The sequence below is a fragment of the Nicotiana sylvestris genome, chromosome 6, assembly GCF_000393655.2.
Source record: "Nicotiana sylvestris chromosome 6, ASM39365v2, whole genome shotgun sequence".
In the NCBI taxonomy this organism is placed as follows: Eukaryota; Viridiplantae; Streptophyta; class Magnoliopsida; order Solanales; family Solanaceae; genus Nicotiana; species Nicotiana sylvestris.
In genome coordinates this window covers 91,214,767-91,239,041 of record NC_091062.1, presented here as the reverse complement: position 1 = coordinate 91,239,041, position 24,275 = coordinate 91,214,767, and the positions used below count along the sequence as shown (strand labels likewise).

Here is a 24,275-nt window from a genome sequence, read left to right as displayed (position 1 = left end):
TTTCAATCAATATAAATAATTCAACAACCAAATTTACAAGAATTTTTAAATCAAGAGGGTAAATGTACAAGGTAATAAAGAACCACGTAATAACCAAAAAATCTCTAAAAACTCAAATTCTCGACTTTACTAATTTATCGGTATCTAACAACTAAATAACTAACGCAAATGAAACCACATCATAAAATGCTCAAATATTACAAAAATAATAGGAAAAATAAAGCATGTGACAATTAAGGTATGCAAGTAAAGCAAGTAGGGACAAGTAGCAAATAAGCATGGAGTCATGAGAGGATCGAACAAATTAAGACAAGGAATAATTAATGACAAGTAACAATTATGGCATAAAAGTCAAATAAGGCATGTAACAATCAAGGCATGAAGCAAGATATATAATGAAATAAACGAAAATATGGAAATGAATATTACGACGGTGTATATACACTTGTCACCTCGCATATATATTATTTTCTTACATAATTCATATAACACATAATTCTAGAATTCCTAATTTCCTCAAGTCAAGGTTAGACCCAATACTTACCTCACTCAACGAATCAAAGCAATCAACTAACCATGGCCTTGGCTTTCGAACAAACCTTCAAACAAACCAAATCTAGAAAATATAGTTCAAATAATTCAAAATAGGCTTTAGAAACTACCCACGAGTGAAAAAGATTCAGTCTTTAATGATTTTAAAAAAGTCAACAAAAGTCAACCCCGGGACCCGCTTGGTCAAAATCCAAGATTCAGACTAAAACCCGATTAGTCATTTACCCCCGAGCCCGATTATGTAATTAATTTCGAAATCTGACCTCAATTTGAGGTCTAAATCTCAATTTCTCAAAATCCCCAATTTCTACCTAAAGCCTTAATTTCTACCATGAAAAGGCATAGATTAAAGGTTAAAATCAATATGGGTGTTTATGAAAATGTAAGGAAACAAGTTAAAATATACTAACCTATGAAGTTGGGATGAAAAACCTCTTCAAAATCACCTCTAGGCCGAGCTCAAACTTGAAAATGGTGAAAAATGAGATGAAACCCGATTTTTAGAAGTTTAAACGATTGGGCGTCAGGTGTTCATCGCGTTTGCGAGACACCTGACGCAGTCGAGAAGCATAACGGACCAAATGGCTTTCACGTTTGCGGGAAAACCTGCGCGTTGGCCAAGGCTTGCTCCCCCAGCTTTCACGTTCGCGAGCCAACGCCTACGTTCGTGTAGGGTAACCACCTGTCTTCCCCAGAATCCCCTTAACCCATCACATTTTCGTGGTTGAGGTCGGGTTCAGGAAGGGTAATCCCTCCACTGCTTTGCGTTCGCGACTACATCCTCGCATTCGCGTAGAAGAAATACACCCCTGTCCCAGCTTCCCCTTCAGGATCGCTAGAGAGTTTTCTCGATCGCGAAGCACATAGCATCAGACACTAGCAAATAACTGATGCCTGCAATTCCAAGTCCAAAAATGACTTGTAGCCTATTCGAAACTCATCCGAGCCTCTCGGACTCCAAACCAAATATGTACACAAGTGTAATAACATCTTACGAGCTCGCTTGCACGATCAAAACACCAAAATAACACATAGAACTACAAATCAGACATGAAATGCATGGAATTTTCAAGAAACTCAAGAACTTCCAAATTCACAACCGAGCGTCCGAATCCTATCAAATCAACTTCGTTTTACACCAAAATTTACAGACAAGTTTTAAATAGTAAAATGAACTTATACAAAGTTTCGGAACCGAAATCTGAACCTGCTAGCAATAAAGTCAACCTACAGTCAAATCTAGGAAATCTTTAAACTTTCAAGTTACTAGTTTTCAACAAATCACGTCTAATTAAGTTAGGGAATTCTGAGTTCAATTTCGGGCATATGCCAGAATCCAAAATCACAATACGGACCCATCGGGATCGTCAAAAATACTAATCCGGGGTCGTTTACATAAAATATTGACCGTAGTCAACTCAAGTCATTTTTAAAGCTAAAAATTATATTTTCTTCAAATTTTCACATAAAATATTTCCGAAAAAGATACGGACTGTACACGCAAATCTAGAAACACTAAGAGGAGGTAATCGAGGTCTCAGAACATGGAAATAAGGGCCAGAACTTAAAACAACCTTTTGGGTCATCACATTCTCCACCTCTAAAAGAAACATTCATTCTCGAAAGGACATAGATAAGTACCTGAACTGGTGAAAAGGTGGGAGTCTCTACTCCGCATATCAGACTCAGACTCCTACATAGCTAATTTGATCGGTTGACCTCTCCACTGCACTCTAATAGAAGGATACCTCTTAGGCCATTACTTCCGAACTTGTCGTGCTAGAATGACCACCGGCTCCTCCTCATAAGTCAAATCCTTTTCCAATTGGACTGAGCTAAAATATAATACATGGGACGGATCACCGAGATACTTCCGGAGCATAAAAACATGAAATATCGGGTGAACTGCTGATAAGCTAGGTGGCAATACAAGCTTGTAAGGCACCTCACCAACTCTCTCAAGGATCTCAAAGAGTCTGATATACCTAGGGCTCAACTTGTCCTTCTTCCCAAACCTCATCACACCCTTCATGGGTGAAACCTAGAGCAAAAACCTCTCTCCAACCATCAATACAACATCACAAACTCTCCGATCGGCATAACTCTTCTGCGTAGACTATATTGTATGAAGTCAATCCTGAATAATCTTGGCCTTTTCCAAGGAATCCTGAACCAAATCAGTACCTAACAATCGAGCCTCTCTCGGCTCAAACTAACTAACTTGAGAATGACATTGCCTCCTATATAAGGCCTCATAAGGAGCCATCTAAATACTCTATTGGTAGTTGTTGTTGTAGGCAAACTCCGCACGCGGCACGAACTAATCCCAAGAACCCCCGAAATCCCTAACCCAAGTGCGAGGCATATCCTCCAATATCTAAATGATGTGCTTTGACTGCCCGCCTGTCTGGGGTGAAATGTTGTACTCAACTCAACTCGTGTGCCTAACTCACAATGTACAATCCTCTAGAAATACGATGTGAACTGCGTGCCACAATTCAAAAATAATAAACACCAGCACACCGTGAAGACGAACGATCTAGCGGATGTAGATTTCAGCCAACCGCTCTGAAGAATAGGTAGCTCCCATCGGAATGAAATGCACTGATTTGGTCAACCTATCCACGATGACCCATACTGCGTTAAATTTCTTCAAATTCTGTGAGAGCGAGCCCAACAATTAAATACATGGTAATACACTTCCACTACCACTCGGGAATCTCAAGTCTCTAAAGCAAACCGCCAGGCCTCTAATGCTCGTACTTCACCTACTGGCAATTCAAACACCGAGCCAAATACTTAACTATATCTTTCTTCATTCTTCTCCACCAATAATGCTGCCTCAAATCCTGATACATCTTGGAGATACCCGAATGAATGAAATACCCCAAACTGTGGGTCTCCTTAAGAATCAACTCACAAATCCCATCCACATTGGGCACACAAATCTGAACCTACATCCGCAACACCCCCATTATCTCCAATAGAAACCTTCTTGGTATCATTATGCTACATCGTGTCCTTAAGGACAAGCAAATGGGGGTCGTCCTATTAACGCTCTCTGATACGTTCATACAGAGAAGGCCAAGAAATCGTACAAGTAAGAACTCGACTAGGCTTCTAAACATCTAACCTCACAAATTGATTGGCTTAGGCCTGAACATCTAATGCTACCGGTCTCTCGCCAATTAGAATATATGCAAGGCTACCCATACTCACAGCCTTTCTACTTAAGGCATCTACCACCATATTAGCCTTCTCGAAATGATACAAAATGGTAATATGATAGTCTTTTATTATCTCTAACCACCTCCGCTGCCTCAAGTTGAGATCCTTTTGCTTAAATATTACTATAGACTACGATGATCTGTAAATACCTCACACGATATGCCGTAGAGGTAATGCCTCTAAATATTCAATGCATGAACGATAGCTTCCAACTCTAACTCATGAACATGGTAATTCTTCTCATGAACCTTCAATTGTCGAGACGCATATGCAATCATCCTGCCATCTTGCATCAACACTGCACCAAGACCAATACGCAATGCATCACAAAACACAGTGTAGGATCCTGGACCTGTAGGCAACACCAACACTGGGGCTGTAGTCAAAGCAGTCTTGAGCTTCTAAAAGCTCAACACAAACTCATCAGACCACCTGAATGGGGCACCCTTCTGGGTCAATCTAGTCAATGGGGCTGCGATGGATGAAAACCACGAACCGGCGATAATAACCCGCCAATCCCAGGAAACTCTGAATCTCTATAGCTGAAGTAGGTCTAGGCCAGTTCTGAACTGCCTCAATCTTTTTAGGATCCACTTTAATGCCCTCGGCAGATACAATATGCCCCAATAAGGCAATTGAGTCCAACCAAAACTCACACTTTGAAAACTTGGCATTGAAAATCTCTCAGAGTCTAAAGTACAATCCAAAGATGATTCTCATGCTTCTATCGATTGCGGGAGTAGATAAAAATATCATCAATGAAGTCGATCACAAAAGAGTCCAAATAGGGCTTAAATACCTGATTTATCCAATCTATAAATGTTGTTGGGGTATTTGTCAAGCCAAATGACATCACTAGGAACTCATAATGCCCATACCGAGTCTGGAAAGCTATCTTAGGGATATATGATGCCCTAATCTTCAACTGATGGTTTCTAGATCTCAAATCAATCTTTGAAAATACTTTGGCACCCTGAAGCTGATCAAATAAGTCATCAATACTCGGCAAAGGATACTTGTTCTTGATAGTGACTTTATTCAACTGTCGATAATTTATACACATCCTTATCAAACCATCCTTCTTCTTCACAAACAACAATAATGCACCCTAGGGCAAGACACTAGATCTAATGAATCATTTATCAAGCAAATCCTGCAACTGCTCCTTCAGTTCCTTCAACTCAGGTGGGGCTATACGGTATGGTGGAATAGAGATGGGCTGAGTGCCCGGAGCCAAGTCAATCTAGAAGTCGATATCTCTGTCGGGTGGCATCCCCAGCAAATCTATAGTGTTACATCTCGCGTTTTCGTATGTTAAAATTTTATTTTTAGTTAACCGACGTAGACTCGGGGACTAGATCATCTTGACGTTAACGTACTTATGCTATTTATAACAAGCGATAAATAAGTGTTATGAAGGATAAAGGGATACACAAATTAAAGAAAACGAGATTTGTTGAAAGTAGCCAATTTGGAATAAAATACGGGTCGAGCGATAGTACCCGATAATTATGAACTAGTACCATGCAAGGTGCCATATGACCACAGTGGTATAATATATAAAGTATATATGAAGTATTTTAAAAATAAATAGAATTTTAAGTAATTTGTGGTAATTTTTAAATTATGCAGATAATTGATTAATTACCGGGTAACAGGACATTACCCGGTTAACTAATAAGTGGATAAGATTAAATCCCTCCCCAAGAAAACGTGGCAGAAGGCCACTACTTAAGAAATGACTCATATTGAATTATGAGGAGGTGGCTACCAAAGACTATTTGAATTATTAACAAAGTAGTAACTTAAGTAAAAGTCTTAAAGACTATTACTCTTTAACACAATCTGCCTAGGCTTTGGGTTGTAAAAGCTTCAAATCATCAACATACTTTTGGCTTAAATCCAAGAACACGTTAGGCATAAGCAAGCAATTCTTGCAATTTCAAAGAAATCCAAACCAAAAATGTGAAAGCAGAATCATTTTCGTTCGTCAATTCAATTTTTAGCCAACGATTCAATTTCAAAGAGCTACCAATTTCGAGAATTTCAAAGCAGAATTTCATCCATATTTCACAGAAGCAGATTCATTCAAATAATTCCGGGAACAAGTATGTTAAGGCCCTCCCTTATTTATTTGGCATGGTCCGAATTATTCTGAAGAAACGAGCAAACACACAGTTTCCATAAATTACTCTGTTCATAGAAATAGTAGGGGTACCTATATTCTTGATTCCCCATGAAAATTATTATTATCTTCTGTTCATGGGTCTCAAAATAATACACAGTTGAAAAAGTTTATTCGGAAGGAATATTGAGATTATTACGTATTTTTCATGTATTTCACTCATTTATACATGTACATTGACCCATGATCAGATGGCATTATATACATGTATATATGTATATTATATTTATTTGGGATACGAAAAAAAGGTTACGGCGTTATATACGCACCACCACCTGATCAGCTGGTATATGATGATGATGTTGCCCACAGTGGCTGAAATATGACTCAGATGGCATTATATACGCGTACATATGTACGTATATGTATATGAGATATGAGAAGAGGTTATGGTGTTATATACGCACCACCACCTGATCAGCTGGTATATATTGATGATATTCCCACAGTGGTCGAGACGATATGATGGGATGCCCTCAGTGGCTTGATGATATTATGTACACCCATACCTATGCATGACACGACATTTATACGCAAGTGCATGGCATTATAAACATTTTAGAATTTACAAAGTTATTAAGATTTAAAGATGTGTATCTATATTCCATGTTTCATCTATGTCTTTTACGTACAAATTTTTATGCCTTACATACTCAGTACATTTTTCGTACTGATGCCCTATTTCACGGGGACTGCGTTTCATTCCCGCAGGTGCAGGTAGGCAAGCTGACGGCCCCCCTTCTTAGGATCCCTGATCAGCGAGAGTTGGCATGCTCTATTTGATCCGAAGTTGCTTTTGATGTTGGTACGATACATTTGTATATATATATATATATATATGTATGTATGTATGTATGTATGTATGTATGTATGTGTGTATGTATATATATGGGTATGACGTGGCTCAATCCCGTCTTTGTACAGTTATGTTTCTATTAGAGGTCTGTAGACAGTATGTCTAGTTGGGATATATGTGGCCTTATCTGCTTTCAGTTATTGGATGTATAGTTGTCTATAGCAGCCTTGCCGGCTCGCCCCATGTATTCTGCAGATATACGTACATATGCCTTGTTGGCAGGTTTCCTTCATGTATGTTATCTTCGTAATTCAGAAGATGTTATACAGGTTCATATCCTAGACGTATCCTTAGGAGTGTTTGACATGTAGGACTCAGGCACCCGTCACGGCCCATCGGTTTGGGTCGTGACAAAAGTGGTATCAGAGTAGTTCTGTCCTAGGGTTATCTATAGACCATGTCTATTAGAGTCTTGTTTATAGGTGTGTTGTACACCATACTTATAGACAGGAGGCTACAGGACATATAGGATGTTATCCTCTCTTCTTATCTTAGATCGTGCAATATAAGCATTCATGTTCCTAACGATGTGTTACGTTTTTAGCGATGCCTCCGAAGACTCCAGCCGCTAGCACGGGTTAGAAGGCTACAAAGGTGTTAGAAAGAGAGATAAGTTATACTATTGGATTCAGACCCATCGGAGATCATGGGTTCTATTGAGGAGGATACATCCGAGGATCCACATGAGTCATCCGTTTGAGTTGTTTCGACCACTCCGACAGTAGATGGGGTGGGAGGAGTTCCGACCTCACCAAGGCCCTTAGTTTCACAGCCCGTTGATTAAGGTATGAGGGGAGTAGTGCATAGATTGGCACAACCGGGATTCCCTCAGGTTCAAAACTATGTCAAGGTATTTGAGGACACCATCTCTTTTGAGGTTCCGGATAGTCCACTGTCTTGGGAGTCCGTCAATCAAGGTTCGTCGGTGTATGTTATGGGATACGCAGATGAAGAAGATAGTAGTCGGGCCAAGAGGAGGAAGGTAACTGATAGGGACATGAAGATTCCGCTTCGAAGTGTGTCCGATCGAGGTTCTTATATAGGACGAGGCAAGGACCCTCTACTATAGACTTCCTCCAAGTGTCAGTTTTTGGTTGGTGAGTTCCACCTCTTCTTGGAAATATTACCAAGTCAGGGTTTTAAATGTGTTTGGTTGTTTTATGAAGATGTAGGGAGCCCCGTCTCGACTTGTATATATTATGGTTATGCCTACTTAGAGGTTTTGCAGACAGTATCATGTATATAGTTTTGGGTATGATATGCCTACGGCTTAGTTGACCCCTATGTATATAAACCTTTTTCTAAATTAGTTATGCGAGTTAAGTCTTAATATTGTTACTTATATATATATAGATATCTCTGTAATGGCCCGTGATAGACTTGATAATAAACAAGGATAAGGTACGTGGTGTTCGGTTGGGTAGAACTTGATATTATAATGGGTATGGATTGGTTGGCCTTTTGTTATGCTAACATCAAGTGTAGGTCAAGGATGGTTTAATTTCAGTCCCCAAGAGAGCCTGTTTTAGAATGGGAAGGTCATCACCAAGAGGTACATTTATCTCCTGTCTTAAGGTAAGGAAGATGATCAATAAGGGTTGTATTTATCACTTAGTTCGGGTTCAGGATATGGAAGTAGAGTCACCAACCATTTAGTCCATCCTATGGTGAATGAGTTTCCCGATATTTTTCCTGATGAGCTTTCGGGTCTTCCGCCAGAGCGAGAAATTGAGTTTTCCATCGACCTACTACTAGATACTCATCCAATATCTATTCCCCCTATAGAATGGCCCCCGCAGAACTGAAAAAAGTTAAAGGAACAACTAAGGGACTTGTTTGAAAAAGGTTTTATCAGACCTAGTACGCTACCACGGGGAGCACTTGTGTTGTTGTGAGAAATAAAGATGGTTCCTTATGAATGCATATTGATTATAGGCAACTGAATAAGGTGACGATCAAGAATAAGTACACGCTTCCGAGAATTGATGATCTATTTGATCAGTTACAAGGTGCCAAGTGTTTCTCAAAGATAGACTTGATGTCTGAGTATCATCAGGTAAGGGTTAAGGATGAAGATATTCCGAAGACTAGATATGGGCACTTTGAGTTTCGGGTAATGTCATTCGGTCTAACCATTGGCCAGCAGTATTCATGGATTGAATGAACCATACGTCCAGGCCTTTTTTTAGATCTGTTTGTAATTGTATTAATTGACGATATATTGGTATATTCTCGTTCAGAGGCTGAGCATGCAGATCATCTGCGTACTGTGCTCAAAGTTCTACAAGAAGGGAAGTTGTATGCAAAATTTTCTAAATATGAACTCTGGTTGAACTCTGTAGCTTTCCTTAGGCATATTATTTCGAGTAAAGACATCTGAGTGGATACACAAGAGACTGAGGCAGTGAAGACTTTGTATAGACCCACAACACCGATGAAGGTTCGTAGCTTCTCCGTTTGGCAGGTTATTACAGGAAACTTGTAACGGGATTTTCTTCTTTCGAAGCACCTTCAACCAAAATGGTATGTGGTATCTCGCTTGATGTTCCGGAATAATATAAAGAAATCTATAGTGCAAGTAAGTTGAAGAAAGGTTGCGAATAAGTATAAATATATATGTGTAGGTCGCAAGCTAAAGTATGGTAGAGCGACAAGATTTTAGGAAGACAGGAGGAAGGATAAGAAAAGATGAGTGAAAAAGGTAACGAGAATGGATAGGTCCTTGGGAATAAGTTCATAAGAAAGCTGATGATTTCTCTAAGTTATAGAAAGCCCAGTATGACCTGAAAGAACTTAAAGGAGTCTAATACTAGTAACGTTTAGAATAACTGAAATACTACCCTAATAGTGGGATAAAGGCGTAATTGTGATGGATAAAGGATGAAGTTTGGGCCTCCAAAGAGGGGAATTTCTTGAATTGTAAAAAAAATAAAAAAGAATTATGATACCCATGTAAGTTAACTCAGAAGGGAACTAAGTTTCAATGGACCAATCCTTACGACCGGAGTTTCCAGGCATTGAAGGACAGATTAACTTCAGCACCGGTTCTACCGCTCCCAGAAAGGACCGATGGTTATGTTATCTATTGTGACGCTTCAAGCGTGGGATTGGATCGTATGCTGATGTAGCTTAGTAAAGTTGTAGCTTATGTTTCTGGACAACTAAGTAAGCACGAGAAGAACAACCCGACGCACGATCTAGAGTTATTCATGCACTAAAGATGTTGAGGCACTACTTGTAGGATATTCATGTTGATATCGGATCATAAGAGCCTCCAGAACTTCTTCAAGCAAAAGGAATTGAATCTACGTCAAAGGAGATAGTTGGAGCTACTTAAAGACTATGACGTTGATATTTTATACCATCTGGGGAAGGCGAACGTAGTAGCCAAGGCCCTCAGCCGTAGATCTATGGGTAGCATATCGTATTTACAGCCAGAAAGAGGGGAATAGCCCATGAGGTTCATCAGCTAGCTAGTCTTGGAGTTCGGATACTGGACTCAGGTGACATTGGAATTACTCTTCAGAATACAGCAACATCCTCATTAGTAAATGAAGTAAAAGAACGCAGACACTATTTGGAATTACACAAGATGGGGTCCTCAGATATCGAAGACGATTGTGTGTGCCCAATGTTGCAGGGCTACATCAGCAGGTTATGGGAGAAACTCACTATTATGGTTATTCTATCCATCTAGGAGCAACAACGAGGTATCATGATATCAGGGAAGTGTATTGGTGGGACGGAATGAAAAAGGATATAGCAGAATTTGTTGCTCAGTGTCCTAACTGTCAGCAGGTTAAGTTTGAAGATCAAAAACCCGGTGGATTATTCCAGGCTATGGAGATTCCGACTTGGAAATGGGAAGTAATCAATATGGACTTCATCGTAGGCGTACCTCGTACCCAGTGTAAGTTCGATTCAATATGGGTAATTGTTGATAGGCTTACTAAGTCAACTCATTTTCTGCTCATTAGAACTACATGTTCCTTAGAAGATTATGCAAGGCTTTATATTAAGGAGATACTACGACTGCATGGTGTCCCTGTATCTATTATCTCGGATAGAGGAGCTCAATTCACAGCTAACTTCTGGAGGTCCTTCCAAAAATGATTGGGGACTCAAGTAAGTCTTAGTACAACATTTTATTCCCAGACAGACGGACAAGCTGAGCGTACTGTTCAAACACTGGAGGATATGTTACGATCTTATGTAATGGATTTCAAAGGTAGCTGGGATGATCATCTGCCGCATATTGAGTTCGCATATAATAATAGTTACCATTCTAGTATTCAGATGGCTACATACGAAGCTCCTTATGAACGGAAGTGTAGGTCGCTTATAGAGTGGTTTGATATTGGGGAAACTACGTTAGTAGGACCAGAATTAGTACAGCAGGAAATTGAGAGAATTAAGCTTATACAGGAAAGGCTATTGGCAGCTCAAAGCCATCAGAAGGCTTATGCGAATAATTGACAACGAGACTCGGAAAGTACTTTGGAAAGGAAGGCAAACTTAGCCCACGATATATATTGGGCCTTATAGGATCATTCAGAGAGTGAGCCAAATAGCTTATGAGTTAGAATTGCCCTTGGAATTTGACCCTGTCCATCCAGTTTTTCACGTATCTATGTTACAGAAGTGCATTGGCGATCCTACCGAGTGGTGCCCACGAATGATGTACAGATTACAGAGGACTTATCATACGAGGAAATTCCGGTTGCCATTCTAGACCAACAAATTTGCAAGCTACGAAATAAGGAGGTAACCTCCGTGAAAGTACTTTGGAGGAACAACAATGTGGAAGAAATGAATTTCGGGGCCGAGGAAGACATGAAGTCTAAATATCCCTACCTATTTCCTCCTCCAGAGAAGGTTCCGACTGAGACGTCATAACCTCAAGGTGCGTGTACGAATTCTTGTGCTAGCTATTGTTATTGATCATGTGAGGCCATCGTAGTTATTAATGATTGTGGTCCTATGTGGCGTTAAATTACTGGGTTTCTGCAAGAAGAGTTGGTAGTAGCATCGTTACAAAGGTGACTCTACCAAGGTTATATAAATCCCGTAGAGTTAAACATTCGAGGGCGAATGTTTCTAAGGGGGGAAGGATGTTACATCTCGCGTTTTCGTACGTTAAAATTTCATTTTCAGTTAACTGGCGTAGACTCGGGGACGAGATCATCTTGACGTTAACGTACTTACGCTATTTATAACAAGCGATAAATAAGTGTTATGAAGGATAAAGGGATATATGAATTAAAGAAAATAAGTTTTGTTGAAAGTAGCCAATTTGGAATAAAATACGGGTCGAGCGATAATACCCGATAATTATGAACTAGTATCATGCAAGGTGTCATATGACCACGGTAGTATAATATGTAAATTATATATGAAGTATTTTAAAAATAAATAGAATTTTAAGTAATTTGTGATAATTTTTAAATTATGCGTGTAATTGATTAATTACCGGGTAACAGGACATTACCCGGTTAACATAATAAGTGGATAAGATTAAATTCCTCCCCCCAAGAAAAAGTGGCAGAAGGCCACTACTTAAGAAATGACTCATATTGAATTATGAGGAGGTGGCTACCAAAGACTATTTGAATTATTAACAAGTAGTAACTTAAGTAAAAGTCTTAAAGACTATTACTCTTTAGCACAATCTGCCTAGGCTTTGGCTTGTAAAAGCTTCAAAACATCAACATACTTTTGGCTTAAAGCCAAGAACACGTTCGGCAGAAGCAAGCAATTCTTGCAATTTCAAAGAAATCCAAACCAAAAACGTAAAAGTAGAATCATTTTCGTTTGTCAATTAACTTTTTATCCAACGTTTCAATTTCAAAGAGCTACCAGTTTCGAGAATTTCAAAGCAGAATTTCGTCCATATTTCGCAGAAGCAGATTCGTTCAAATAATTCCGGGAACAGGTATGTTAAGGTCCTCCCTTCTTTCTTTGGCATGGTCCAAATTATACTGAAGAAATGAGCAATCACACAGTTTCCATAAATTACTCTGTTCATAGAAATAGTAGGGGTGTCTATATTCTTGATTCTCCATGAAAATTATTATTATCTTCTGTTCATGGGTCTCAGAATAATACACAGTTGAAAAAGTTTATCCGAAAGAAATATTGAGATTATTACGTATTTTTCATGTATTTCACTCATTTATACATGTACATTGACCCATGATCAGATGACGTTATATACGCGTATATATGTATATTATATTTGTATGGGATACGGGGAAAAAGTTACGACGTTATATATGCACCACTACCTGATCAACTGGTATCTGATGATGATGTTGCCCACAGTGGCTGAAATATGACTCAGACGGCGTTATATACGCGTTTATATGTATGTATATGTATATGGGATATGAGAAGAGGTTATGGCATTATACATGCATCACTACTTGATCAGCTGGTATATGTTGATGATGTGCCCACAGTGGCCGAGGCGATATGATGGGATGCCCTCAGTGGCTTGATGATATTATGTTCACACATACCTATGCATGACACGACATTTATACGCAAGTGCATGGCATTATAAACGTTTTAGAATTTACAAAGTTATTCAGATTTAAAGATATGTTTCTATATTCCATGTTTCATCTATGTCTTTTACGTACAAATTTTCATGTCTTATATACTCAGTACATTTTCGTACGGATGCCCTATTTCACGGGGTCTGTGTTTCATGCCCGCAGGTGCAGGTAGGCAAGCTAATGGTCCCCCTTCTTAGGATCCCTGATCAACGAGAGTTGGCGTGCTCCATTTATTCCGAAACTGCTTTTGATGTTGGTACGATACGTTTATATATATATATATATATATATATATATATATATATATATATATATATATATATGGGTATGACATGGCTCAATCCCATCTTTGTACAGTTATATTTCTGTTAGAGGTTTGTAGACAGTATGTCTAAATAGGATATATGTGGCCTTGTCGGCTTTCAGTTATTAGATGTACAGTTGTTTATAGCAGCATTGCCGGCTCGCCCCCTGTATTCTACAGATATATATACATATGCCTTGTCGGCAGGTTTCCTTCATGTATGTTATCTTCGTAATTCAAAAGATGTTATACAGGTTCATATCCTAGACGCATGCTTAGGGGTGTTTGACATGTAGGACTCAGGCACCCGTCGCGGCCCATCGGTTTGGGTAGTGACATATAGGAAACACCTATGAAAACTCACGCACAACTGGTACCTAATCCATGGAAGGAACATTTGCGCTAGGATCACGGATATAGTCCAAATATCTCGACCACACGCCGAGCCTTCACATAAGAAATAACCTTGCTAGTAGAATGACTAGGATTCTCCCTCCACTCTAATTGAGGCAACCCCAGCATGGCTAAGGTCACCATCTTGGCGTGAAAGTCCAATATGGTATGGTAAGGTGACATCCAATCCATGCTCAAAATAATATCAAAGTCCACCATATCAAGAAGTATGAGATCTACACTAGTCTCAAGGCTCCCGATAGAAACCACACACAAGCGATAAACATGATTTACAACAATAGAATCTCCCCCAAGTATGGACACATACTCACTTATACAGGATCACTCAAAGAATCACGAGGCATGATCAGATATGAAGCAAAATAGGATGCCACATAGGAATAAGTAGATCGCGGATCAAATAGAACTTAAGCATCTCTATGGCAGACTGGAACATTATTTGTGATGACGGTGTTGGATGACTCTACCTCAGGTCTAGCTGGAAATGCATAAAAATGGGGTTGGTCCTTACCACTCTGACCTCCGCCCCTCGGGCGACTTCTAGCTGGCTAGCCTCCACCTCTACTAGCTTGACCTCCACCTCTAGCATCTTGGCACCCACCTCTGGCTGGCTGTGCAGGCGGTGGAGCAACCGGTGCTGGCATAATGGCACGAGAACCCTGCTGGGGTCTATTGCTCGTCAATCTAGGGCAATACCTTCTTTTATGACCTATACCCCCACAATCAAAGCACTCCTTCGGGTGCTGAAGCTGAGACTGATCCTGACGGCCCAGATAACTATTGTAGTAACTTTGGAGAGGTGGTGCACTGATAGGAGCTAAAGGTGCACTAGATGCTGGTTGCTTAAGACGAGACCCATAGGAACCATGACCGTCCGAAGCACCATGGGCTACCTGAAGAGCTGACTAAATCAGCCTAGGAGGATGGCCTCTACCAAAAGAACCTTTGCCTCTAGATGAGTCACCACTGAAAGCACCGAAATGAAGAGGCCTCTTCTCAGATATCGCCCCTCTATCCTGACCACAAACAATCTTGATCCGTCTAGAAATCTCTACGGACCTCTAGAAAGATATATCATCCCTCATCTCCTTGGCCATCTGAAACCTGATGTCGAAGGTAAGACCATCAATAAACCTCTTCACCTTATCTGTATTAGTGGGAATCAAAATAGCTGCATGACGGTTAGGTCCAAAAATTTGGTCTCATACTGGGTGACGATCATGCCACCCAACTAAAACCGCTTGAACTGCCTACGGTACTCCTCTCTCAGAGTGAAAGGAATAAACTTCTCCAGAAATAGATGCTAAAACTGATCCCAGGCAAGTGGAGGTGAACTAGCTGGTCTGTTCCACTCAAAATCTTGCATCCACCTCTTAGCAGAACCGGTCATCTAGAACACTGCAAAGTCGACCCCATTGATCTCAACAATACCCATGTTGCACAACACCTCGTGGTAATGGTCCAAGTAGTCCTGTGGGTCCTCAGAAGGTGCACCGCTGTAATGAACAGGAAAGAGCTTGGTGAACTTATACAACCTTGTCAATCCGTTAGAAGATATAGCGAGCCTTTCTCCATGATTTGTAGCAACTACGGGCTAAACTTGGAGCTGCCAGAGTCTAGTATAGGGGAGCCATCGGCTCTAGAGTGTGAGGCGTGAGTTTGTGCTCCTTACCCAGCCTGAGAGATGGCTGGTGCTATACGAAATATCTCGGTCCGAGCCACTCTCTCCATGAGTCCAACAAAGCGGACTAGAGCGTCTTAAAGTACGAGAGTCTCAATGAATCCCTCTAGGACCTAAGCGGGTCTGACTGCTATGGTATGAACTGAGACCTCCTCCTCATGGTCAGTCTGAGGCTCCACCATGGGTATTGCTGCTCGTGTTCTAGGCTGAGCTCTGCCTCTACCTCGGCCCAGGCCCCTACCCTGGTAGTGGCTGCAACAGGGGGCTCTGGCCCCTGAACAGCTGTAGACATTGTGCGAGTTCTCACCATCTACGAGAGAACAAGAGTAGAATGATTCAAACTTCAATAATGGAAATAAATCACACGATAGAGAAAGAAAGAAATGAAATTTTCCTAAAGCCTTATAGCCTCTAAAAGATGAGTACAGACGTCTCCATACGATCCTCCAGACTCTACCAAGCTTGTTCATGACTCGTGAGACCTAGGCAACCTAGTGCTCTAATACCAACTTATCACGACCCAAAATTCTCACCCTCGGGACCGTGATGGCGCCTAACATTTCACTTGCTAGGCAAGCCAACATTAGCTATATTTATTAATCAGTTTTAATAAATCAAATCAAATGATAACAATAATAATCGAACAGTCTGAAATAAGGTGATAAACTACTGAACGACGTAATCCAAATACAATTTCAGAAACTGGAGTCACGAATACATGAGCGTCTAGAGTACTACAGATAATAGTTTGAATAAACACAACTGTTCGAATCAAAATAAACAACAATGATGACATAAAAGGGGACTTTAGGGTTGCGAACGTTGTGCAGATATACCTCAAGTCTCCACAGGTAGCTGGATCCGGGCAATCTCACTAAGCGCTATTAGGACAAACCCCGGTATCTGCACAAGAAGTGCATAGTGTAGTATGAGTACAACCAACACATGTACTCTATAAATGTCGAGTCTACCCTCGACGAAGTAGTGACGAAGCTAAAACGGCCACTTAATAATAATAATAATAATAATAATAATAATAATAATAATAATAATAATAATAATAATAATAATAATAATAATAATAATAATAATAATAATAATAATAATAATAATAATAATAATAATAATAATAATAATAATAATAATAATAATAATAGGAAAACAGAAAATGGAAGTAAAGCAGTTAACTCATGAAAACGAACTCGAAATTCAACTACCAAAGAGCCAGAATAACAAGTCCCATTGTCTCATATCACAATATCGAGGCAAATCCAATAATCACAAACCAGTACCATATATACAATCTGCTGCGGCGCACAAATCATCATCTGTCAATATATCCATCCTTATTCCACCATTTCAATTCCTTACCTTTTAATTTCCGTTGTGGCGTACAACCTGCTCCCCAAAGAATTTCAATCAATATAAACTATTCAACAACCAAATTTACAAGAATTTTTACATCAAGACGTTAAATGTACAAGGTAATAAAGAACCACGTAATAATCAAAGAATCTCTAAGAACTCGAAGTCTCAACTTTACAATTTATCGGTATCTAACAATTAAACAACTAACACAAATGAAACCACATTATAGAATGCAACAAATATTACAAAAATAATAGGATAAATAAAATATGTGGCAGTTAAGATATATAAATAAAGCAAGTAGGAACAAGTAGCAAATAAACATGGAGCCATGAGAGGAACGGACAAATTAAGACAAGGAATAATTAATGGCAAGTATCAATTATGGCATAGAAGTCAAATAAGGCATGAAGCAAGATATATCATGAAATAAATGAAAACATAAAAATGAATATCACGATGACGTATATACACTCTTCACCTTGCATATATGTCATTTTCTCACATAATATATAGTTCAAGAATCCCTAATTTCCTAAAGTCAAGATTAGACCTAATACTTACCTCACTCCGCGAATCAAAGCATTCAACTAACACAGCCTTTCCTTTCAAACAAGCCTCCAAACCAACCAAATCTAGCAAATATAGTTCAAATAATTCAAAATAGGCTTTAGCTACCCACGAGTGACAAAAATTCAATCTTTAATGATTTTGGAAAAAGTTAATAAAAGTCAACCCCGGGCCCAGTTGGTCAAATCCGAGATTCGAACTAAAACCCGATTACCCATTCACCCTGAGCCCGGTTATGTGATTAGTTTTGAAATTCGACCTCAATTTGAGGTAGAAATCTCAATTTCTCAAAATTCCTAATTTCTACCATGAAAAGGCAAAGATTAAAGGTTAAAATCTACCAACCTATGAATTTGAGATGAAAAACCTCTTCTAAATTGCCTCTACACGGAGCTCAAACTTGAAAATGGTGAAAAATGAGATGAATCCCGATTTTAGAAGTTTAAATGACTAGGCGTCATGTATTCATCACGTTCGCGAGACACCTGAGGCGATCGCGAAGCATAGAGCCCAAATGGCCTTCACGTTCACGGGAAACCCTTTGTGTTCGCGAAGTTTTACTCCGCCTGCCTTCGCGTTTGCGAGCCAACGCCCATGTTCGCGTAGGGTAGCCACCTGCCTTCCCCGGATCCCCTTAACCCATCGCATGGAGGTCGCGTTTGCAAAGGGTAATCCCTCTACTGCTTAGCGTTCACGACCATATCCTCACGTTCGCATAGAAGGAATCCACCCCTATCCCAGTTTTCCCTTAGCAATCGCAAGAGAGACTTTGGGATCGCGTAGCATATGTCATCACACACCAACAAATAATTGAAGCCTATAATTCTTAGTCCAAAAATGACCTGTAGCCTATTTGAAACTCATCTAAGCCCCTCGGGCTCCAAACCAAACATGCACACAAGTGTAATAACAACATACTAACTCGCTCGCATGATCAAAATACCAATATAACACCTAGAACTACGAATCAGATATCAAAATGCATGAAATTTTCAAAGAAACTCAAGAACTTCCAAATTCACAACCGAGCATCTGAATCCTGTCAAATCAACTCCGTTTTGCACCAAATTTTGCAGATAATTTTTAAATACTAAAATGAACCTTTACCAAGTTCCGGAACCGAAAACCGAACCCGGTAGCAAGTCAACCTAAGATCAAATCTAGGAAATCTTTAAACCTTCAAGTTACTAGTTTGCAACAATTCACGTCAAATTATGTTAGAGACTTCCGAATTCAATTCTGGGCATGCGCCCAAGTCCAAAATCACGATACGGATCTACCGGGATCGTCAACATACCGATCCGGGGTCGTTTACATAAAATATTGACCGTAGTCAACTCAAGTCATTTTTAAAGCTTAAAGCCTTAAAATCATGTTTTCTTCAAATTTTCACATAAAATCTTTCCCGAAAAAGACACGGACTGTGCACGCAAATTGAGAAACACTAATCGAAGCTAATCGAGGTCTCGGAATACAGAAATAAGGGCTATAACTCAATATGACCTATCGGGTCATCACACATTATTGGTGTGTGACATCATGAAATGACGACAAACAATACAATCTATCCAAATATTGTATTCATCAAACAATACAATACAATATGACACATTATGAAATGACATGTGACGACAATCCAAACAAGCCGTAAAACAAAAATAAAAAGGCCATCTACGATAGGTTGCCCATGTGGTAGGAGATCGTCGTGCATTTAATTGAAGCGAAGAGGAAGGACGACTGTTAATTCAGGTAAATGATCCACCAACCAATTTTATTTGTAAAACAAAAAAAAAAAAAAAAAAAAAAGGTAAGAGTGACCATTTTATTGTATATAGCTGAAATGAATGGCACCATTCCACCTTTTTGGAACCTTTGAATTAGGCGATCAATTTTTATTTGTTTCATACATACATGCAAATGCAGAAACGAGATAATTGGATATCATGATCTGTGGTTTACTAATTTTTCCACCAAGATCATGATCTATCTCATTTCATATACCTTCCTTTTTTTTTATATCTCTTTCTTCGTCATTTCTAATCAACAACCTAACTTCTAGATTCTCATGAAGTATATTCCTGGCTTTGAATCTTGGGGTGTTTTAGTTAAAACCTTATTATATAATTAAAGTAGTAATTAATGGATTCAGGATCATTCAAGTGCTTTGGTGATCAGAAGTTGGGAAAATTTGTACATTTCTTCGTATATGCTATTCTTGAATGGGTGTTGATCATTACGCTTTTCATTGATGGATTTCTTGCATTTTTTGCCAATGAATTTGCCAAATTCTTTGAATTAAATATTCCATGCTTGCTTTGCACGAGGATAGATCATGTTCTTGTGCACAGGAACTCAAATTTCTATTACAATGATTCCATTTGTGATGTTCACAAGAAGGACCTTTCTTCCCTTGCCTATTGCCATGTTCACAAGAAGCTCTCTGAAATCAAGAATATGTGTGAAGGCTGCCTTTTGTCATTTGCAACCGAGAAAGATGCCGATTGCCATAGGTATTGTTAAATTGCTTATTACCTCATCTAAAAGCTTAAAATGTTAGAGAAAGCGCATTTTCATTTAATTAGGAGTATTTAATGTGTAAGCCTAATTCTTGTATTTTTCGTACTTGGTAATGGTGATATTTGAACCCAAGAGCTCAACTGATATCATGTTAAATTGTGTGACTATCTTATCTAAAATTCGAGAGAACGCACTTTTGTTTAATAAGTTACGTCGTCTTCAACAGGTACAAGTCACTAGCTGGGATTTTGCACAAGGACATTGATTGCTTTGCAGGGGATGATATGAAAACAGGGAAGAAAGAATTAGCTGAGACCATCCAAATAGAGAAGGGTATAGTACATAGGTGTTCTTGTTGTGGGGAGCCTCTAAAAATGAGGTCCAAATATGCAAGGAACACATCAATAAATGGAAGGTCTTATTCTCAAGCTCCTGCACCTTCTCCTCGAGCTTCTCCTAGAGCTCCATTATTAGGTGCATGGAGAAATATTGAGGAAGTGCGCCATGTTGAATCGCCTCGCAGTCGCTACACAGACCTCAAATTCATCCAAGATGATGAAGGCCCCTCAAATGCAGGTAATCTACTAGTAATTGTTTTAGGAAAATTCTTTTCCTTCATGTTAATTGATTTCTCAACATTCTTTGTGTAACAAAAAGAAACTATTTATCAAGAGGCTTTTAATTTGGTATTTTGATTTGGTCCAACATTGTATATTTGTATAAGGATAAGACTGAGATGCAAAGACTTAAGACAAATTATTAAGTACTCCCTCCGGTCCAAAATAAGTGATTTTTTTTATTGTTTTCACACATATTAAGAAATTTACCTTTTAACATTAATTAGCAATGAAATTGACTATATTAACCTTTATTATCTCTTCACATAAATATTCCTAACACATACTCCAACATTAATTACTCCAAGGGCAATGTAGGAAAAAAAATAATTAATTCATTCTTGAAATCTGGAAAAATCAAAAGCCAAAAAATTACTTATTTTGAAGCGGAGGGAGGGAGTATTGAAATGAAACAGATAGAATAGCAAACTTCCTCTCTAACCATGTAAATGCTTAGGTTGTTGGTGTGACAATTACATTTTCATCAGGTAAAGAGGATGTAAAAGCTGCTACTATGCCACTGCTAGCACATTCCGAAATCACACATGAAGCTCCCTGCAAAACCCCAAATTGTACAAGAAACAAATTTTTTGGAATTCCATTAACAGACTCAGCTCAAGAAAGTCCGAGGTTGTCTCGTCACAGGCCCAGAAAGTCATGGCTTAGTGATAAAATTGAAGTCACTTCAGAGGGTAATGACACAAGTAGTGCATTGAACGAATTAGAAGACGACATCTTGCATCGGTTGAAAAAGCAGGTTCATTTGGACCGTAAGTCTCTAGTGGCACTATACATGGAATTAGACGAAGAAAGAAGTGCATCTGCTATTGCAGCGAATAATGCAATGGCTATGATCACTCGTTTGCAAGCCGAGAAAGCAGCTGTTGAAATGGAAGCATTTCAGTATCAGAGAATGATGGAAGAGCAAGCAGAATATGATCAAGAGGCGTTGCAGTTCATGAACGACGAGCTTTTGAAGAAAGAGGAAGAAATGAAGGTGTTAGAAGCTGAACTTGAGACTTATAGGGAAAGATATGGACATATAAAGACAGTAGGTAGTGAAGTTTGTGAAGTTGATGCTGATGAAGATTATCAAGAACTGAAATCTCAGTGTTTATCATCTATTAGTGAGAGATCAGATTGTGCCAGCCTGGATGAAGTAGATCGGCATAGAGTAAACGAGCGTCCATTTCAGTGTTCCGGGGAACATGGAGGGGTCAATGTGGATGATTCACAACTTGATTTTGAGAAACAGAGATCTTATCTTATGGGTTTGTTGACAGATGTTGTAGAGAAAATTAAAACATCTCCTGAAGACGAATCTCATAAGTTGGAACCAAACATGACCGAAGAAAAAGGTACATGAACCTGTTTTATTAGTATAATTTAACTTGTTGTCGCACGTTATCCTCTTTATTTTCCAGGTAATCACTTATTATGTACTGTTATAGTTATCTTTTATGTGACATGATGATAGTGTAAACATCGGTGTAGAGAAGTTAATTTCTTTCAAGGACTGCATATAAACTAACCATTGTTTTCAAATGCTGGCAGGAAGTGAAAATAAGGTCACTCTCACAAGAGAAGTGTCATTAATTGGAGAAAGGTTGAGAGCCATTGAAGCAGAAAGCGGCTTCTTAAAACATGCTGCGATGACATTACAGAGCGGTGATGAAGGAAGCAAACTCTTAACTGAGATAGCTCAACATCTGCAGAAGCTAAGATGCTCGGTCAATACCTCATCAGCGGATGCAGATGCTGGGATTCAGTCCAAATAAGGTGATTTCTCCATAGTAATTTCCTTTTTTATTTGAGTTAATGTATGTATCTTCGTACTGCAATTTATATGAAGCAGACAAATTGGTGGAACTAGCATAGATGGATTGGCTATGTATCATATAAAATTTTGCAGGTCGTGTTCACGAGCTATAAAAAGATTAATGCTCTTATTAGCCTGCAACTGAACTCTATTGGTATACTAAGGATTCAAATAGCCGACCCTAACTCGCTTGAAAAATACTCTAGTATAGGAGAACTAAAGCTAGACATACCTTACTTGTGTAATTAGGCATATGATTTTTTGCACTCTCGTGTCTAAAACTACTAGGCGTATGAGAGCACACTTAACCAATTGCATTTACAGGTGAAATTGGCAAGGAACCAGACAACTCTGGTATAATCCAGCAAGCTACACCATAGCTTATTCCAAGTGGAAACATCGAGAAGCCACGAATCGTTTGGACTTGGCAATTGAGTGAAATGTAACACTCGCGATGATAGACTTTATGAAGATTCCAGAAGTTACTCTAGTGGAGAATGAAGAACTAATGTTGTTAAACAATATATGTAAATATACGTACGTACATACATACATATTTTTTCATTTATATTACATACACACAAATCTATAGATAATGAAAGACTTTCTCATGGTTGTGACTTGTGATTATTCCATTTATATTTTTTCAAATAGGCTGAGTGCACTTGCAAATTCTCTATATTTCATTACATTATGAAACAATTATCATATTCAAATTCATAGTGCCAAATATACTAAGTGCTATTTCCAACTATTTTTATTGAATAAACTGATAAATGCATTTATTTGAATTAATCAGTAATTCAAATAAATGCATTTTGCTCTGATCTTTCCTACTATAGAGCCGGATGTGAGCTTATATCTCAGATAGTAGATCGTCAGCTCTCTCACGGTTAGTCACTGTTGTAACGACCCGGCCGATCGTTTTGAGCTTTCACATTTCTGTTTGGCGATTTGAGAACTTAAGTAGCTTCATATCATGCATTATGACATGTGTATATGGTTGGTTTTTATTTTCGAGAAGCTTAGAGTTGATTTGGAAGAGTAATTCTCAGTTCAGAAGCTTTAAGTTGGAAGAGTTGCCCAAGGTTTGACTTTCGGGATTTGATGGTTTGAATAAGCTCGTATGGTGATTTTGGAATTGGGCGTATGTTTGAATTTGAATTGGGATGTTCCTAGTAGTTTTTGGCTCTGTTTGTCGAAAGTTAGCAATTTGAAGCGTCGGAGAGTTCCTAAGTTTGACCAAGAGTTGACTTTGATGTTATTGGATTCCGATTGGTGTTCCGAGATTTTGAATAGGTTTATAAAGTTGAATTAAACTAGTGTAGAAAGTTTGGAAGTAATCAGAAGTGTGTATGTGTGATTCGGACACTCTTTTGAAAGAGTGAAGATTTAAGAACTTAAGAGAAATTCTATTCGGTTTAAGCCGCATTTCATTGTTGTAATGTTCCCGTGGGTGATTTGAGCCTTTGTACAAGTTCATATGGAGTATTTGGACTTGTATGAATGGTTGGATGGAATTTCGAAGGGCACGGGTGAGTTTCAGTGTATTTGGACCAAATTCCGAAAGAATTGAGTTGCTGAAACGAGGCTATTCTTCAGATGAC

At 38.9% G+C, this 24,275-nt stretch overlaps 1 protein-coding gene across 1 annotated transcript; it reads left to right on the top strand.

Moving 5' to 3' along the window:
- The first annotated feature begins 19,600 nt into the window (after positions 1–19,600).
- LOC104236857 (probable myosin-binding protein 5) lies at positions 19,601–23,290 on the top strand. Its single transcript, XM_009790876.2, has 5 exons — positions 19,601–20,225; positions 20,459–20,808; positions 21,338–22,207; positions 22,404–22,628; positions 22,993–23,290. The coding sequence occupies exons 1-4, from the start codon at positions 19,855–19,857 to the stop codon at positions 22,625–22,627; spliced, it is 1,815 nt and encodes a 604-aa protein (XP_009789178.1). The 5' UTR covers positions 19,601–19,854; the 3' UTR covers position 22,628; positions 22,993–23,290.
- The last annotated feature ends 985 nt before the right edge of the window (positions 23,291–24,275 follow it).

Coding starts and splice junctions, on each gene's coding strand:
- LOC104236857 (XM_009790876.2), top strand. CDS start 19,855: ATGGATTCAGGATCATTCAAGTGCTTTGGTGATCAGAAGTTGGGAAAA. Junction 20,226..20,458: donor AAAGATGCCGATTGCCATAG/GTATTGTTAAAT, acceptor CGTCTTCAACAG/GTACAAGTCACTAGCTGGGA. Junction 22,208..22,403: donor AAACATGACCGAAGAAAAAG/GTACATGAACCT, acceptor AAATGCTGGCAG/GAAGTGAAAATAAGGTCACT.